The sequence below is a fragment of the Triticum urartu genome, chromosome 5A (assembly GCF_056163025.1).
Source record: "Triticum urartu cultivar PI428250 chromosome 5A, HENAU_Tu73, whole genome shotgun sequence".
Taxonomy (NCBI): domain Eukaryota; kingdom Viridiplantae; phylum Streptophyta; class Magnoliopsida; order Poales; family Poaceae; genus Triticum; species Triticum urartu.
In genome coordinates this window covers 665,578,945-665,591,073 of record NC_141877.1, presented here as the reverse complement: position 1 = coordinate 665,591,073, position 12,129 = coordinate 665,578,945, and the positions used below count along the sequence as shown (strand labels likewise).

The 12,129-nt window shown below is 40.5% G+C and overlaps 1 protein-coding gene and 1 pseudogene across 1 annotated transcript; both read left to right on the top strand.

Moving 5' to 3' along the window:
• The first annotated feature begins 355 nt into the window (after positions 1–355).
• Positions 356–4,222, top strand: LOC147973882 (mitochondrial inner membrane protein OXA1-like; annotated as a pseudogene).
• A 1,748-nt stretch (positions 4,223–5,970) lies between these two features.
• Positions 5,971–9,930, top strand: LOC125511485 (uncharacterized). The gene is made up of 11 exons (XM_048676869.2): positions 5,971–6,140; positions 6,218–6,302; positions 6,381–6,453; positions 6,562–6,615; positions 6,720–6,770; positions 7,160–7,222; positions 7,322–7,387; positions 7,480–7,518; positions 8,085–8,207; positions 9,326–9,418; positions 9,523–9,930. Exons 1-11 carry the CDS (start codon positions 6,032–6,034, stop codon positions 9,676–9,678), a joined length of 912 nt encoding a protein of 303 aa, XP_048532826.1. The 5' UTR covers positions 5,971–6,031; the 3' UTR covers positions 9,679–9,930.
• The last annotated feature ends 2,199 nt before the right edge of the window (positions 9,931–12,129 follow it).

Sequence of the window (12,129 nt, the reverse complement as noted above, 5' to 3'; positions counted from 1 at the left end):
GATCTCGACGCGAAGAATTTCAACGATGAAAGCAGTTTGAGATCGGACACACGGTTTAAGAGATAAAACGTTTTGAATAAATGGATCTACGAAAAAAGAGAAAACTCTCTGGTTGCGACAAGTGACGCTTTCCATGTGCGCCACTTGTCGCAACCTGAAAAGTTGGAGTGATTTTTGCCTCAACTAGTGATTTCGCAAAACGTGTTGATCCTGTTGTCATTGGAAGTTAGATTTTCATGTAAGCCGCAGGGGGCCATATGTCCGTGGCGTACAGGGGAGAGGAAATGTCGCTCCCGCCGTTAACCCCCTCTTGTCCCCCCGATCCCCGCACCATCTCGCCGCCGCCGCTGCCGCCATGACATTCTCCGCCGCGCGGAGGAGCCTGGCCAGCAGCCTCTCCCGCCACCTCACCCGCCGTCCCCACCCCTCCCTCTCCCACCTCGTCCCCTCCCAGCACGACTGTCGCCAAAGCCAAGACCCCTCGTCCTCCTCCAGCTCCGGTCCGCCAAACCCTACCCAGCGACCCCCGCCATTTCCCTCCGGCGGCCTCCGCCGACGCTCGAGGTCCGAAAGCCTCCCCCTCCCCCTCCCCTTCGGCGCCCGCCGTAACTTCTCCACCGCCTCCCCGCCCCCGGATGGCGTGATCGACGCCGTCGCGCGCCTCATCTCCGACGCCGCGTCCTCGGTCGTGCCCGCATTTTCGTCGGAGGAGGTGGCCGCCGCCGCGGCCGACTCGTTCCTCCCGGTCGCCGCCGTGAAAAGCACCTCATCTACGCCGTCCACTCAATCACCGGGCTCAACTGGTAAGTTCATCACCGTGGACCCTGGGGGTTCCAGTTTTGATCAACTGAGCTGTAAATAAGTTTTGCTGCGTCGTGGGTCATGCGCAGGTGGGCTTCCATTGCGCTGACGATGTTGTTGGTCCGGACGGCAACCATCCCGCTGCGGGTGCGCCAGATCAAGGCCCAGAACAGGCTTTCTGTAATCAACTCTCATTTCAGCAACTTCGATCGTTTCTTCCTATATATCATCATGCCTTGTGTTTTTTGGCGGTGCATTTTATGAAGAGCCGCAAAGTTTTTAAAACCTGACTGGATTGATAGATAGAGGTACAACACACTACTGACTGTAAATACTTCCTCCGTTCACTATTATCAGACGTTTTGGTTATTTTCAATATATACGGACTATACATGCGGACTGAAATGAGTGAACAAAAACACTAAAACATGTCTACATACATCTGATTTAGAAAAAAGTTAGAACATCTTATAATAGTGAATGGAGGGAGAGTAGTTCTGTTGGTCATCCCTGCTGATGTGGATAAGTGCCTATGTTTTGGCCCTTCTGTATTTCAAGCATGCTGATGGGGATTATGCAAAGTCAAGTGGGCTGAAGGGATTTGATGGCTACATTGCCATTACATTCTACTCTGAGCTAACACGTAAATTGCTTTTGAGTTGTCTTATGCGTCTCAAATAGGTCCAGTAGCATCCAATTCTTTAACCTGAAATCATCTTTCTTTCTTTTTCTGCGAAGGAGGAATTAAATCATCCGATGTCATAACTGGATTGATGAATAGTATAGATAGACACATGAATTTTTTACAAAGTTGCAGTGACACCTTTGTTGTCGTGTCAATGGTTAGAGTGATGATCGAAGTGCCTCGTCCATACTTGATTAAACGGGACCCAATAATTGGCTTTACATTTTTCACTTAACCTGTTCAACTACGTTGATATCAATCATCACATCTCGATTACCATACTGTCACTATAGGTTTGTAGATAAAGTGATCGAAACAAAAAAAACACTTCGATAAATTTTTGTTGATGCCCAGTAAGTTCTTTGAAACTATCCTGTGCTACTTAAATTTCTGTGAGGCCTGGAATAAGTTACATGGCACTTATTTCTTTTGTTATATGTTCATTGTTCGTTTAAATCTATCCACATTATATGTCTTCTTAGAATGACTACAAGAATTAGTTTAATTTACTTCTTTGAAACTCTTATTCTATACAGGCATTGAAGCCAGAAATCATAGCAATCAATAAGGAAGGAGATGTAAGTAGATTTAGCTCTTTGGTTCGGGCTGCATTTTGTATTATAACTTCTTGAGAGCATGTTAGTTCTAGATACCATGGTTGTATTAACAGAAAATATCTGCAAGCATACATTTACTATTGTTTGTTATGTGCAAAGCTACACATATAACATTTTTTTGAAGATGTCATTATGCTTTGCATTTGTTGCCTCCCTTTTACTAAATCATACTTACTGATTGTGATGCATAGAGAAATACCATTGCTAAGATGATCAGTTCTTCTAGTAGCATATTTAGTAACTAGATATATTATAAAGACATTGCAATCACTTACCAATCTGCTTATTCAAGTTAATCAGAGTTAACTGTTATGTAGACCATGGTACGGTGTTTGTAAATAACGCAAGGTAACCTAAATTACATTATAGTATTCCACACTCCTAATTAATGATATAACCTTTAATACTTATTTCCTGCAGTCAAGGGACCCACAATCGAGGCATGAGAGGAGGAAGAAATTGCGCGAGCTATTAAAAAAGTATGCAACCACCAATTGGTTCACTTATTTTCCCGTGTTGAAATCTAAGATGATTTTTCTGACCGCTGTGCATTTTTAGCAACGAATCATTTTATGTTTAACTCTCTGGTTCTTCAAACACAGGACTGTTCCTTTAAATGACTTGGGCTCTATAGTAGTTCTAGGGTTTTAAATTACTTTATTGGCTATCAGATCATTCTTATTGTCATCCGTGGTCTCGAAGTGCCTTTTTTCTGCTCATATCATGTTTTTTCAGTATTTACATGTCTTGCATATTTTGACTTTGTATGCAGCCATTTTACTTTTTTTTCTAGTCTTGTAGGCAATAAATTCATTGTTTTAATTCCTAATTTTTTTTCTTCAGGCATGGTGTTAGTCGATTGACACCCTTTAACCATACATTCCTCCAGGGGTCTATAATTTTAAGCTTTTGCTGTGCTGTAAGTTCACACCAACTTGCTCATAATTCAAAGTTTCTATCTACAATTGCATCTAGTTATTAAACTCTCGTCTAGCAGTAAAATATTCTTTTTTAATGTTTCTCGCCTTATGTTCACTCTGTCAACTGTAGATACGGAACATTATAGAGGAAGTCCCTTCTTTGGAACGAGGTGGAGCATATTGGTTTACTGATTTGACAACTCCAGATGAGCTTTACATCCTGCCGGTGTTGACATCAATGACAGTTGCTGCGGACGAGGTGTGTATCTTGTCCAAAGAACTAAAGATGTCTTGTCTGTTATGCATAGTTGAGAAATTAAATCTTTCTTCCCAGCTCAATGTGAAGGCGCGCATCCAGGGACAACCTATTATTGTGCAGCAGGTGGGGAAGAACTTGAATAGAGCACTGGCTTTTCTGATTATACCGCTATCAATGATTGTCTGCAAGGTATAAATCTAACTACCATGTATATGGAATTCAGACATACTGGGAATTTGGGGGTTGTTTAAAAAGAATGTTAAGTGACCATTTTTCGGGTTGTCCTAGATGGCTTCTGAAATTCTCGCCATGGTCTGCCCCATAACTTGGAAAGTCCACCAGTTATCCTTCCTACTTGACTTGTGCATCCAAATATAGCCTGCATATTGCCTGCATACTACTATAACATTAGCAGAGCAACAGCTGTGCTTTTTGCACCACCATAAACAGTTTCTTTTGTTGTGCAGGCGCATTTCTTTTGGTGGGTGCCATGGAGTGCGTTTACTTTTGTGTATGGATTTGGTAACTCGTTAGCACTGCAGTGTTCAGGCCTTGTGTTCATCTCCTTTCGCATTTCCTAATGTGTAGTATTAAACCTGGCCTTACCTTATGATTTCTTGTCTCAGCTATTCGGAGGCCAGCCGTGAGGCATTACTTTGGTCTTCCTCACCTAGCAACACGGCCTGCACCTGCACCTGCACCCGCGCAAGTGCCAGCGCCTGACCTTTCCGAGGGGACGGAGTCGATGCCAGCGCCAACCTCTGCTAACCTTTCCGAAGGGACGGAGCCGATGCCAGCAGTTGATTCGCCGCCTGCAGCAGCCAAGGGATCCGTGCATTCTAGCTCTGAGCCACGCGACATGACTGAGAAGAAGAGGCGAACTCCAAGGGTGATAACTAATAGATTGCGCGACGATTGCTCCTCGAGCGATGGGCAGTGATCCCAAGGAGGATTCTAGCAAAGTTGTGTGTGACTGACTCCGGTGATCTGTTGGGAGTTCAATCGGGCCTGAGATGCAGTTCTTTTTCTTTGGCCATCCATCTTAGACCGACCAGCCGGGCTTGACATCTGTTTAATTATTGCGTGTTAGTTAGTAGGCCGGTAGTAATTATAATTTTTGTATTATTGGGTGTTGACCAATCATGTGAGTTTATCACTAGGACAATTCAACTGGGCACTCTAGTTTGGATACGGAGTGTTGGCCACGAGAATATAGAAAATCAGTTTTTAGCTGTTTTTTTGGCAAAAACCCGTTTTACAGTATTATCGATTACTAGTTTATGCAAAATTATGCTTGGGTTAGGAGAGTAATAATCACGGCTGTATAATTCTTTGTTTGGATAGTAATTAGCTTATCGTGCGTTGACGCGTGAGTCGTGACATCTTCCTACTTTCAATGCTCGGCCGCTATTGACGAATCTTCAAGATCCTGTCTAGGACTCATCCATCGCTGCTCGCGTCCCCTTCGTCCATAATGATTCCGTCCGTGGCCGCCGGCCCTTCCCTTGTTGCCAAGGTCGTTGCCCTCGGAGGTTTTCCATTTTTTTATGCTTGTTTCAAAATATGGTCAAAATCTCAGGCCTGGCCGTTCATAGCGAGGGGTTTAATAATGAGAAAATCTTGGTGGCACTGATGAAATAGCTATTTGTGTATCTAAAAATATTTTTTTGAAAAAATAAAGAGCAAACTATAAAGCACCTGTAGTTCAAATTCGATCTAGTTCTTACTGAATCAGCGAAAATTTGTCTTTTAAATGAGAGGTGGATGGAAACCTTTTGACATGCATCCATTTGGTCAATTGTACATAATATGTGGTCTAATGTTTTTTAAAAATGTAGTGGTCCAAGTTTGCAACAAGTATTTGTGAGGTTCTTAAAAAAACTCATTTTTGGCACTTAGAAAATGAAAAAAAAATGTGCAAAGAAAATGAAAACTCACTTTGGCAATATTGTTTGTCATTCCATGATGCACACTTCTGCAAAATATGAGATCATTTAAACAAACTATGCCTTGAATGTGACCATAACATTGGTTATTTTTTTTGTTAGACATGAATCTTCATACATGATAGCTCATCTCTCAGAACATTTTTAAAAGATATTTGTTAATTTTCTCAGAATATATGTCACATATAATGATACAATGTGAAGATTTTTGCATTTTTCTAAATCTGTTTTGAATTTTTTTTATGCCAGTTTCAATATGCGGTCAAAACGTCAGGCATCGCCATTCGTAGCTACGGGATTAATAATGCAAAAATCTTGGTGGATCTCTGATGAAATAGCTACCTCTGCACCTTACAATAATTGTTTTTTAAATAAAAAGCAAAACTATGACACGCAGTTTGACCAAGTTCTTGCTGAATAATCTTGGTGGAAGGACAACTAGCTGAAAGAACCGATGAAAAAGAGTTGACCAAGTCCTATAGGAGTCGGCCCACAGGAATGCTAGGGGGGCTGCGGTTGCGCGTTTGCGCGACACCCAGCTTTCTACGCGCTAATGTTTGACCAGAAATCGACACCGGCTGGCCGTATAAACCTTAAGCTCTCTACATCTAACGATTAGGACAGGATGTCGACCGAGACTTGCTCAGTTGACTAACTTTCAGCGAATCTGGAAAAAAATCAAAATTTTATACGAGTAGAGTACTCCTACTTACTACTAGCTATAAGTTCGAACACGGTCGAGACACACGCGGCCAGTCTAAGAGTGAGCGACGTCCTCTCGTGTGTCCCTCCGACGCCAAGCCATGGCGCTGATGCCGCCGAGAGCTCCGCGCCTCGCCGCTGCCGTCCTCCCCCTCCTCTTCCTCCTCCTCCTCACCCCCGCGGAGGCGCTGCCCTTCGTCGTTCTGCACGGTCGGTCCACCCTCGCTTACTCTGCTTCCGTCCATGGCTTATTGACTGGTTGACTGACTGATTGGTTCGAGGAGCAGGGATTGGGGGCCAGTGCACCGACAGCAGCGTCGCCGAGTTCACCCGGCTCCTGGCCGACTGGTCCGCCGCCGACGGCCACTGCCTGTACGTACTTAGATATGCGTCTTCTACGTACGCCCTTCCGCCACTGGAGTTTGACTCATTATGCTCGCTTGTGTTCAGAGAAATTGGAAATGGGGCACGGGACTCCTGGCACATGCCTCTCCAGGAACAGGCTGATATCATGTGCAACAAGGTGATTGTTTCGGCGCTTTGGGCGATGATGATGATGCCTTTTCCTCTGCTGTATGCTGAGTAGATAGATATTCATCATCCATGTCTGCCTGGTAATTTGTTTCTGCAGGTAAAGGAGATGAAAGAGCTAAGCGGCGGCTATAACATTGTTGGTCTGTCTCAGGTATACAAGTATATAAGTATGTTGTAAGTATGTTGTTGGCATTTTTCTATAACACAATCTATGAAATGTGTTGTTCTTCTACTAAACATTATGTGCTTCCACAGGGGAACTTGGTTGGCCGGGCAGTAGTCGAGTATTGTGACGATGGACCACCGGTGAGTAATGAGTTGCTTTCGAAATTGTACAAGCATGCACCTGAATGGGTAATCTGGATGCTTGTGATTGTGAATGTGTGTTGGGTCTCTGTGTTCATATCTATTATTACCTCCCTTCCAAAATATAAGTCTTACTACATACAGAGCAAAATGAGTGAATGTACATTTCAAACTATATCTATATACATTCGTATGTAGTTCATATTAAAATTTCTGAAAAGACTTATATTTACAAACGGAGGGAGTAGCATGCCCATTAGTGAGAGTTTTTCTTTTTTCAAAAACATGCATACAATGCCTCAATTTTAAGCTTTGATTGATCAGTAGGGTCGCAGAGAATGCTATTCGGTTTTTGTGCAGTAAGTTATGTATCCTCACACTTGTAACAGGTCAAGAATTTCATCTCACTCGCTGGGCCTCATGCTGGTACTGCTTCCGCGCCACACTGCGGTGTAAGTTGATCTCATTATCCCCAGCTAGCTAATATCCAGTTTATCCAATTCAACCAAGAGTCTGATTGCCTCCGAACATTGTACATCTCTTTTCTGCAGTCTGGTTTTTTCTGTGTTATTGTTGATGCCCTGATCAAATCCGAGATTTACTCAGACTACGTGCAGGTATTTATATCTTGGCTTAGTCACTTCCCAAACTCTAGTCGTGCTAGTATTAATAAACGAGAGACTTTAACTTGAGTCGTGTTGAATTACAGGCACATCTTGCGCCAAGTGGTTACATCAAGATCCCAACTGTGAGTTGCATTGCATTTCTTGAGGCCATCACCAATAGGAATTCACCTTTACGCTGATATATCTATCATTTGCTGAACTTGCACTCTTTTGAACTCTTAAATTTCTTGTTGTGCTGTTCCGTTAACTGTTATTGGGTACTGACGGGGCTCAGGTATATCTGAGTAATAGTGAATTCCATATTTTTATCATAGTTTTAAATAGCCGGCTATAGAAGCTATAGCCTTTTTAGTAGGGAGCCGCTAAATGGTCGCCTTCACAAATAGCCCGCTTTAGCATGCTATAACTGATTTGGAGGCCCGCCGCTATTTTCTATAGCCCGCTATTTAAAACATTGATTTTTATTTATGGGTAGTTTGACGTTCTATTTTCTTTGTCGCTCACTTGCTCTCCGAAGAATTTTAAGTAGGCAATCTTGATGCGTGTTTAGCTTTTAGTTTTTGCTTCTACTTCAGAGTGGAAGACCGTAAGAAAACATTGACTGATCTTTAAACATAAATCTTGGATGTAAACCTGAGCAATATTCGATGATATATTCCTAGTCACCGAAGATGTACTGTTTTTTCAGGATATAGATGATTATCTGAAGGGATGCAGGTTTCTTCCCAAACTTAACAATGAGATACTAGGTGAAAGAAATGCTGCCCACAAGGAAAGGTTCAGCAACCTAGAGAATTTAGTACTGATCATGGTAAGGCTGATAATGTCTCAAACCACATTTTGATCCACGTTCAAATATTAGATGGTACTCCCTCCGTCCCATAATGTAAGAGCGTTTTTGACACTAGTGTAGTGTCAAAAACACTCTTATATTATGGGACGGAGGGAGTAGCATACTTGAATTTGGCATGGAATATCAAAATTCAAAATGGACTTCGCTTTTCCCCTGTTTTGAAATGCAGCGGGAGTCGATTTTCTGAAGTCATTGCTTGGTGATTTCCCTGTTCATGCAACAATAAATGTTGATGAGAATGTGAACTGACAAATATTTCAAGCATAGCTCAAACACACAAGTATTTCTTGTGTGCACCAAAACAACAAAATAACATGAACATGTACAACTAGGGTATGCATTTAGTAGGTGTCTTCCCCTTTCAAAGATTCATAATAGAGACTGATAATATATTTTTAACCGAAGAGCATAGAACAATTGTTCTATGGTAATTTTCATTAAAAAATAATATTTACAAATACACAAGCAAAAAATAGGACAACTAACCAACACCAGTTCTAGTGAACTCCATAAAGAAATTAAATAAGATTTATTTCAATCCACTGCTTGAAAGCATCTCTATGCCTGTTCTTTGTCTTGAGAATAATCAACTGAAGATCATTTCTAAGCTGAACCCTCCAAGACTGAAGAAGGAGCTATTGCTTTGAAAACCTTGGAGTTTCTCTGCATCCATAGGTGGCAGCAACCCATAATGATAATATCCGTTGTGAACTAAGAGGGTAGGAAATCTGCCATGAACCTTAATTCATCCAGAAACATTAATGCCTCTTTTCCTCTCAACCATAATTGAGTCCCAACAACTAAGATCAAATGGACAATCCGAGAAGAGATGAAGAGCAGTTTCTTCACATTTAGTATCACACATGGCACATAGATAGATGGGCAAGAAAAGATTTTCCTTTGAAGAAGATTCCTTGTGTTTACTCTGTCATAAGTCATGAGTCACACAAAAATCTTGTATCTAAGCATTACAACACTTTTTCAAATTTTCTTATAAAGCTCTGGTGCTTAATAGAGACTAGTAATTGAAGTAATATTTTGATGCACTTAATGTTTTGCCCTAATATGCTATGCAGTTTGAGAATGATACCGTCCTCATACCGAGGGAGACGTCATGGTTTGGTTATTACCCTGATGGAGCCTTTGATCCAGTCCTACCTCCTCAGCAGGTACAATTTTTGTTCTTCATGTTGGACTAGTGATGTGCCTTAGCGAGTTGATGAAATTTTGAGTCAGTTTCGGCTCACTGAACTTACCAAAATATGGTCTGCAGACAAAGCTATATCAGGAAGACTGGATTGGTCTGAAGGCCCTGGATGACGTCGGGCGAGTCAAGTTCGTGTCGGTGGCAGGAGATCACCTGGACATCTCCAACACTGACATGACAAAACACATCCTGCCTTACTTGAAGGACAAACCATCTGCTTGACTGCCTCCCCATTCGCTCGCTGCCGCATAGTACGCAATTGGTGAAGCACTCAGGTGGACGAGGAGCGACACCGGGGTACTCCTTCGGTCCTTGACATGACGATCCACCATCTTTTTGTCAGGGATATAATGTTGGGTTGGTGCACATGTCATTCTCTGTTCAAGTTTTTGCTTCTGGCATGGCTTTGTAGAAACAAAAATCACAGGTTACATACATGTCCCTCTTCGCAATATTTTCTCATGTTCACCTCAATACTTTGCTTCTTGCATTTTGTATTTTATGATTTGCGAGCTTCTGCCTGCATGCTCAATAGTGCAACAAAATACAACATGCCTTTGCTAATTTGATGACACTAACCGAGCGTTGGGAATTAGCAAACGATTATGGTCTAAAATTGCAGTGGAAACAAAATAATCCCAATACTACTTCATATACTAATTTAAGGATCATTGCTTAGCACCGAAACAAACCTATGCAGCAGCATATATGGAGAAAATAGCCCACACAACATCCCATATGCTCCTTAGATGATGTCTGGGTTCAGGGGAACATCAACACATATGACACCAGATTTTTAACGTGGGAGACCCCCCAACTTGGGATATAAATCATGGGTCGAAGCCATCCAAATCTTCTTCCACTACTATCAAATCTAGGAAACAAAATGTACTTCTATAGGTAGCACTAGAGGATCCCATATATCAAGATTTATGCATCTTGGATACTAACAAGAATAAGATTTGAGTCCACAAAAATTAGGGATTGAAACAATCTCATCAAAGTTGGTGGAACCATAGCTTCAAGGAGACAAAATGGTGGATCTAGATTTCACAACCTTGGGGATGGGATCCCTTTGCTTGATAGCAAGCTTCTTCCCGTTTCTTCTCCAATGGAGGCTCAACTGAGATTTGTCACACTGCTTGTTGGTTGTTGGATGGGATGGTAAAACATACCCCTTCCTTCATGAGCAAAGTCCAAAATAACCTATGTCATAACCCTAATGGGTAGTGGGTTTTGACCCAGCTTTGGGTTGCCTAAAAGATTCCAAATGGTCATCTTCTCACAACCCACATAAGGAGTATATCCTAGTGAATTCCCCCTCTGACTCATGAGGGGGCACCACCACGCCCACTACCTTGCAATATGTTTGTAGCTTCTCGTTTGGCAATATCTTGGTTATCATATCAAAACCATTGTTGCGGTATGGATCTACTCAAGTTGTAGCAACTTGGAACTCGCAACATCTCGAATCCAATAATTTCTCACATCAAAGTGCTTACTTCAAGATTGATATCTTGAATTCATGGCATAAAAATATTAATCAAGAAATTTGAAAAAAAACATTGAACCAGTATTAGAAAAATCTTAGACAGAGCATTTGAAAAATGTTAAATGTGACGAAATTTCTTGATCATGTAGATAAAAATGTTAATAAAGCATTTAAAAAATAAGTATTTGAAAAATGTTGAACAAGTATTTGAATATGTTTAATAAGTATTAAGAAAATGTTGAACAAGTATTTGAAAAATGTTGAACAAGCGTTCAGACAATGTTGAACGTGTATACAAAAAATGTTGTTCAATTATTAAAAAATGATTAATCCTATTAATCATATGTATAAAAACGTTAATCAAGCATTTGGAAAAATGTTGAAAAAGTATTAAAAAATATTAATCAAGCATTTGGGAAAATGTTAAATGTGTATAGAAAAAATATTGACAATGTATTAAATAAATGATGAAATTTTTTGATCATGTATATAAAATTGCTAATTAAGTACTCCCTCCGTCCCAAAATAAGTGTCTCACTAAGTTTGAGACACTTATTTTGGGACGGAGGAAGTATTTGAAAAGAATGTTGAATAAGTGTTTGAAAATGTTAATCAAGTGTTCGGAAAATTTTAAATATGTATAGAAAAATGCTGACCATGGATTCAAAACATTTTAATATTTTTATTTGAAACTATGAATCAGGCATTTAAAAAATGTATAAAAAAATGTTGGCCATGTTTTATTTTTTAAATGTATAGAAAAAATGTTGACCGTGTATTAAAAAAGGTTAAACTTGTATTTGAAAAATGTTAAAACTGTGTATGAAAAATATGTTGACCATGTATTATAAAAATGTATGATTTGTATTGGAAAAATGTTATGTGTATTTAAAAAATATAGAATAATAACCAAAAGAACAAATAATACCAGAATCGAAACAAAATAAACAAAAGGAAAAAAGAAAATAAAAACAAAGAAACAAAACGCAAAAATGAATGAAAAAGAATGGAAATAAAACAAAGAAGAAACAAAGAAAAGAAACAAAATAAAATAGAAAAAGGAAAAAAATCCTAAAGAAGACCGGTGGAGTTAGCCTCCAGTAGGACGCGCCCCTAGTTCTTTTTTTCAACTATGCGTGCGTGAATGGGCCGGCTCAATAGGATGCAAGGTGGAAAAAAGC